Below are 6,926 nucleotides of genomic sequence, written 5' to 3' on the forward strand. Positions count from 1 at the left end.
GATGGTCTTTTCTGCGAGTCACGCGGACGCATCGGTCACGCGTACGCGTCGCTGTGCAATTCTTCAATTCACGCGTACGCGTCAATCACGTGCACGTGTCGCCATGGAAAGCTCTAAATCACGCGTACGTGTCAGTCACGCGTACGCGTCGCTCCTTGCTGCTATCTCCTTTAAACTTAGCTGCAGAAACTCCATCAAATCCAGTCGAATGCTACCTAAAATAAACAATATTGCACAAAACTCAAAATAACATCCATAGTGGCTAAAACGTAATTAATTCTTAATTAAACTCAACAAATTAGATGCAAATTCACTAGGAAAAGATAGAAAAGATGCTCACGCATCAACTTAGTAAAAAAATATTATTAATTTGTTATGGATGTTTAATTAATAAAAAATATTTAGACTTTATTTGTTCATGTGAGTATATAATTATTTGAATTTTTTTCAGGTAAAAAGAAACTAGAACATTTTTATAATGAGAAAGCAAAGTAAAATTGATGCAATTTTTAAGAGAAAAACTGCTGATAATGTTGGAGTTCAAACAAGTTAACCCCTAATCTTATTTCAAAGAAGTTCAAGTAAGTGAACTCTCTAATCTTACTCAAAATACACATCAACATGAAGCTAAAGTTCCAAGATTAGAAAGAGATGTTGATATCTCTTTACTAGAAAGGGATCCATGAAAGCGACATCCAATTTGGCAGTATAATGTCAATGAACGTGATAAGATTCGTAGAGCATACATAATAACTGGGCCATACCAACCAACAAATATTAGCTATCCAGCTTCTGGTAATAACAATCACCGTCGATATTTTCAATCTTCTTGGTTTAAGAAATTTCCAAGTTGGTTAGAATATTCACCAGAAAAAGATGCTGCTTATTGTTTGCCTTGCTACTTGTTTAGTAAACATTATGGTGCTCGCAATGATGGAAAAAATGCTTTTTCAGAGTTACGATTTAGTAATTGGAAGAAAGTAAACAATGGAGTGAATTGTGCATTTGTATGTCACGAGGGTTCTATTCCTAATTTTTCCCATAATTTATGTGTGAAATATTGTGATGATTTAATGGCTCATTCTAAGCATATAGACAAAGTTCTTGATAGGCATAGTGATGAAACTATTGCAAATAACCGCTTAAGGTTGAAGACATCTATTGATGCTATTCGATGGCTTGCATTTCAAGCATGTGCATTTAGAGGCGACGATGAAAGTCCTGGATCTTTGAATAGGGGAAATTTTATTGAGTTAATTAAGCTTTTAGCTTCATGTAATCAGAATGTTAATAATGTTGTCCTTGAAAATGCTCCTAGAAATGCTCAATATATATCTCTCGGTGTTCAAAAAGATATGTTGCATATCTTTGCTAGAAAAGTGCGTGCAACAATTCGAGAAGAAATTGGTGATTCTAAATTTTGTATAATTATTGATGAAGCAAGAGATGAGTCAAAGCGAGAACAAATGTCTGTGGTTTTGAGATTTTTTAGACAAGCACGGTTGTGTTCAAGAAAGATTTTTTGATCTTATACATGTTTCTGATACGTGTTCTTTGACATTGAAAACAGAAATTTCATCAGTTCTTTCTCATCATAATCTTGATGTTCAAAATCTTAGGGGACAAAGGTATGATGGAGCTAGTAATATGCATGGTGAATGGAATGGATTGCAAGCTCTATTTTTGAAAGATTGCCCTTTTGCTTATTACATTCATTGTCTTGCTCATCGATTACAATTACCACTTGTTTCTGCAGCCAAAAAAGTTTGTTATGTTCATCAATTCTTTTCAAAACTTACCCTAATTGTGAATGTTGTGACTGTTTCTCCTAAATGCCATGATCAGTTAAGGGTTGCTCAAGCAAATAATGTTGCAAACTTAGTTGCCATGATCAAATTGTGACAGGTAGTGGACTTAATCAAATTAGTACTTTGTAAAGAGCTAGAGATACTAGATGGGGGTCTCATTTGAATTCTGTACGTAGCTTGCTATGCATGTTTGATGCTACTTGTGAAGTTCTTGAAAAAAGCACTGAAGAAGGTAATTTCTCCACTCGTGGTGATGCTAGTGCTACTTATGATGCTATCACATCCTCTGAATTTGTCTTTATTTTGCATTTGATGAGAAATATTTTGGAAGTTATTCATGATCTTTGTCAAGCTTTGCAACGAAAAAATCAAGACATATTGAATGCTTTAACTCTGGTTTCTACTACCAAGACTTTAATCCAATGAATGAGAGAATCAAGTTGGGAGGTTTTCATAAAAGAAGTTATATTATTTTGTGAGAAACATGAAGTTGAAGTTCCTGATATGAATGCAATGCATATTCCTAGAAGAGGCCGAACTCACAAAATTGTTGACCAAATTTCAGTGGAGCATCATTACCGTGTTAATTTATTTCTGGCTGTAATTGATACACAGTTGCAAGAGATTAATAGAAGATTCAATGATAATATGGTAGAATTGCTTACTTTAAGTTCAACTTTAGATCTCAGAGAAAATTATAAGCTCTTTAGTGTCAACAAAGTATGTGAATTAGTAGAACGATTTTATCCAAGCGACTTCAGTGACCAAAAGAAATTTCACATTAGAATTCAAGCTCAACATTATGAACTTGATATTCCTAATCATGTTGAGTTAACTAACTTGTACACAATTTCAGAGTTATGTCAAGGATTAACGAAGATAGGAAAGTCTTTAACATATCCTTTGATTGATCGTTTGATTTGCTTGGTATTAACTCTCCCTGTTTCAACTGCTACAACTGAGAGATCTTTTTCAGCAATGAATATTGTGAAGAATAGACTCAGAAACAAAATGGAAGATGAATTTCTTGCTGATTGTCTTTTGATTTATATTGAGAAGAAGATTGCTGAAAGATTTGACACCAATTCTATTATCGATGAATTTTATAATATGAAGAATCGATGTGTACCACTTCGTTAGTAAAAAGAACACATATTTTTTTTGTACTTTAAATATATATTCTCTATCGGTATATTTTTGTAATGCATCTTACGTTATAATTTATTTACATATTTTTTTAATATTATATATGTTATTGGCCCCCCACGATAACATTTCTAGATCCGTCCCTGAAGATAAGGTCACAGAGATGTTGTGATATTTGACTTATAATTATGAGAAAATGATAAAGATAATTGCTAAGTGCTTGGATGTATGGATATATGTGATTTATGAGTCTTCGGGCGATGTTTGAGAATATTGTGCGGGGACGCCTATATTGTGCTGTTGCTTTTCAAACAGGCTACGATAAAGAATGTACCAGCCCTGCAAGCTGAGAATACTTGGTAGAGGCCTGACTAACATACTTGCGGTATATTGAGATCTGATCAAATACTAGCCCTGCAAGTTAAGGGTACTTGGTAGAGGGTATGTTGTACTTAATCTGGGATTAAGTTATGGGAAAGCCTTATCTGACGTGTCGGATTACGTCAGGTGTGAGTCGAAACTGACAAATGAGCTCATTACCTATAGTATGACCAGATATGCATCATACTTATTTACGCATAATTGTGTGATTGCATATTGAATGTGATTGTGCATATGTCTCTTGTTTCTTCTGCTATTTGTGTTTTGGCTTATAATGTTGTTATGTATATATTTGTCTAGACTTTATTATGACTATGTAATCACATATGTTATAAATAAAATTAATTGTAAACCCTGACCTTACTAAGAACTCCCCAATTCTTACCCCTTACTCCTCTTCAGATGGACACGGGAGTCCTATTTTATGAGATTGATCATCTTTATATCCACGAGGACCTGGTACGCAGCGAATATTACATCTATTGTGCGGTACCTCGTGCTCGTAACTATGTAGTACGTGGTAAACCCTTTTAGCATCCTATTAGTACACATTACTTTGACCCCGACGCACCTTATGACTTTTCTCTTTATTAGCTGCATGTTGAGGAGGACCCCGAGATCGTAGATATCTCTTTTGATAGTGATGTTCTACATGAGGCACCAGCGGATGGACATCACCACTTGCCCAACGATTTTCTATGAGGCGCTTGGATCAGAGACGAGGAGACCTTTTGGAATGTCTAGTCTAACTTTAGTGCGTTAGATTGTTTCCCTCACTTTTGCTAGTATGCTCAGAGGGAATAGGCATGTCATAAAGTTAGGCTAGCCTGGGTGCCAACTTAGGGACTTTTTGGATAGGTCAGGCCCCGGGACGTCTTATGTATATATATGTAAATATTATATGAGTCACTAACTGAGAAATGCTGTATCACAGTTCTGTACTTGTATGACAGAGCTACTCTTGTATTATTATGTCTATTATAGTGTGATGTTTTATATGTTGCCTTATACTATTCTATGAATGTGCGTGCTTATGTTCCCTTGTTATACTGTATGTATGCACTCTAAACTACTATTGTTTTTAAAAAAGAAATTACTTGTAAACTCGCAAGGTGTTAACAACGAATCAGGTTTATATAACAAATAATAGTTAAAGTTAAGAGAAGCAAATTGGTAGCGCTCGACTTCTAGTATAATCATGACATATTGGAAGTTGGGCCGTTACGGTCACCACTGCCATTATCATAATCATAATCATATCCATCAATCAATTAATCTCTTTGTGTATGTCTCGGTGGGTAAATGGTTGAATGCGACATTGAAGGATGTGAATGACGCCTGTTACAAAAGCCATGGATGAGTTTTATTTAGCTATGAGATTTAAGGTTTAATTTTTTTAAAAAAAATTATCCTTACTGAGGGGTTTAAAAACTATTATAGATATTGATCTCTGTGAATTTCTTCTCTTGTATGTTAATATTTTGATAATCTTTAGCATCATGTCTCACATTCGACAAAAGCTAGTTTCTTCCATGTCTATCTCATTATGAGTTTTGTTATGTTTCACATGCTCTATTTAAGCTTAATTAGATTTGAAATAAAACAGTTGACGTTTTAGAGTATTGTATTGTGTGGGGTTCTAAATTTAGGTCTCTCATTGACCTCTTTCTGTCAATGATTCCTTATATTTAAGCTAAGAAATTTCAGAAGTTAGTGTAGTGCACGATGTTATATATAATCTCTGTAAATAATTATACTTTTGTAATTTGAAGAGAAACTAATTCCATTGAAAGAATAATGGTCAATCATAGATATTCATGGATCCTTGTGTATAAATTTTACTACTGTCAATATGGTAATAAAAAAAGTTCTCTAATTAAACCAAATGTCTTTAAATAGCCTGACAATTTCACCATGAGTTCCAAACTCCAACGAATGCAGGCGAATATTATACAATTCCACTAAAATAACTGTTGAAGCTTGATCAACATCTTTTCTGTCATAAATTTTTTTATATATCAAGAAAATAGTTGCTAGTATATCTGAATTTGAAAAAAAATATGAATAACTAAATATCTAAATCCACACACAATTATCAATAAACCAAAACGGGCTGTATTGTATCAAAATTTTGAAACAACTAATATGGTAAGTAAAGGAGGCTCATATAGGCCTAGTGGAGCCCATAGGAGGGGGTATAAGTAGCGTGCGCATGGAGCTTTGTCTCTTCATCTCTTCATTATAAGAAAACATATCATTCTTGTTGTCGTCTTCATTTTCGAGGTCTCTTTCGATTCTTTTTTCAGTTTTTTTTCTTCTTTTCTTTTCCTTCAATTTTTGTGTTAAAAAGATATAATTTTTTTGGTACATTATTTTTGTGCGTTAAACTTCTGTGACCCAAGTAGCATAGGACTATGTGAGGGGTTTTGTGTGGTTTTATATGATGCTCTTATTTTGTGTGGGGTTTCAAATTTAGGTCTCTTATTGACCTCTTTCTGGCAATGATTTCTTATATTTAAAAAAAATACTCAGTTTGGTTCCTGAAGTTACACTCGAGTCTCAATTTAGTCCTTAAAGTTTCGATTGCCTCAATTTAGTCCCTAAACTTTTCAAATTTTAATTACGTTAGTCCTTGTGGTAGTTTCTGTCAAATAGTCAATTGAAAAGTTTAGGGACTAAATTGATACAGTTAAAACTTCAAGGACTAAATTGAGACTCGATGTAACTTCAAGGACCAAATTGAGTATTTTCTCTTATATTTAAGCTAAGAAAGATTTCAGAAGTTAGTGCAGTGCACGATATTGTATATAATGTAAGTTTAGCAAAGCTAATTATAGAAAAGAAAAAAAAACTAAATAATGAAAGGAGAAAAATACTCCTAAGTAATAGCCACTTTGATGGTGGAGAAAGAGAAAGAATAGTAATCTCATGTTACGGGTGGTTTACGTAACGGAGGTTCGCTTATAAATTGAAAATCTTTTCATTTTGTTTTTAATCAAGTCATTCAGATAGAATAACATAATATTTCTTTGAGTAGTTTTCTCCTATATATGTAGAGAAAAGTGTGTTCTCTTTTTGTCAAGAGAGATTGTTATTGTAGTCTCCTTGTGATAGAGAGAAGTTGTAATTCTCAAAGAAAGTTATTCAATTGTTTCTATATTTTATACAAATTTTTAATTTTTCATCTCTATATATTTTGCTGTGTCATTTGTTTGGTACCTAACAGTAGTTTCAGTGGGAGTCAAAGTAGACCAAAATCACAAAGTAAGAAGTAGATCAAATGCTACAATTGTGGTAAGAGAGGGCACTTCAAGAAAGATTGTTGGAATAAGAAGAGTATAGAGAAGGTTCCAGAAGGATCAAGTTCTCAAGGATGTGTTGCGAGTACCTTTGATGATGGAGAAATCATGTATGGCAAAGCAACGATTAGTTCTAAAGGCAGTAAACAGCTCACTGATGTTTGGATTGTTGATTCAGGAGCAACATGGCACATGACTCCTCATCGTGATTGGTTTTGTACATATGAACCTGTCTTGGAAGGATCGGTATTTATGGGAAACGATCATGCCTTAGAAATTGTTAGAATGTGTA

At 33.8% G+C, this 6,926-nt stretch overlaps 1 protein-coding gene across 1 annotated transcript; it reads left to right on the forward strand.

Annotated features, from left to right (window-relative positions):
* Nucleotides 1-1,073: 1,073 nt before the first annotated feature.
* Nucleotides 1,074-2,948, forward strand: LOC127747672 (uncharacterized). Its single transcript, XM_052261813.1, has 4 exons — nucleotides 1,074-1,407; nucleotides 1,571-1,628; nucleotides 1,985-2,204; nucleotides 2,424-2,948. The coding sequence occupies exons 1-4, from the start codon at nucleotides 1,074-1,076 to the stop codon at nucleotides 2,946-2,948; spliced, it is 1,137 nt and encodes a 378-aa protein (XP_052117773.1).
* The last annotated feature ends 3,978 nt before the right edge of the window (nucleotides 2,949-6,926 follow it).

This window comes from Arachis duranensis, chromosome 1 (genome assembly GCF_000817695.3).
Source record: "Arachis duranensis cultivar V14167 chromosome 1, aradu.V14167.gnm2.J7QH, whole genome shotgun sequence".
NCBI classification, from domain to species: Eukaryota; Viridiplantae; Streptophyta; class Magnoliopsida; order Fabales; family Fabaceae; genus Arachis; species Arachis duranensis.

Bases quoted from the DNA above. Each gene is read 5' to 3' on its own strand.
- LOC127747672 (XM_052261813.1), top strand. From the start codon at position 1,074: ATGGCTCATTCTAAGCATATAGACAAAGTTCTTGATAGGCATAGTGAT. The intron at 1,629-1,984 runs GTATGATGGAGC...TTCTGTACGTAG, and splicing joins CAAAATCTTAGGGGACAAAG to CTTGCTATGCATGTTTGATG. The intron at 2,205-2,423 runs GTTTCTACTACC...ATTGATACACAG, and splicing joins TATTGAATGCTTTAACTCTG to TTGCAAGAGATTAATAGAAG.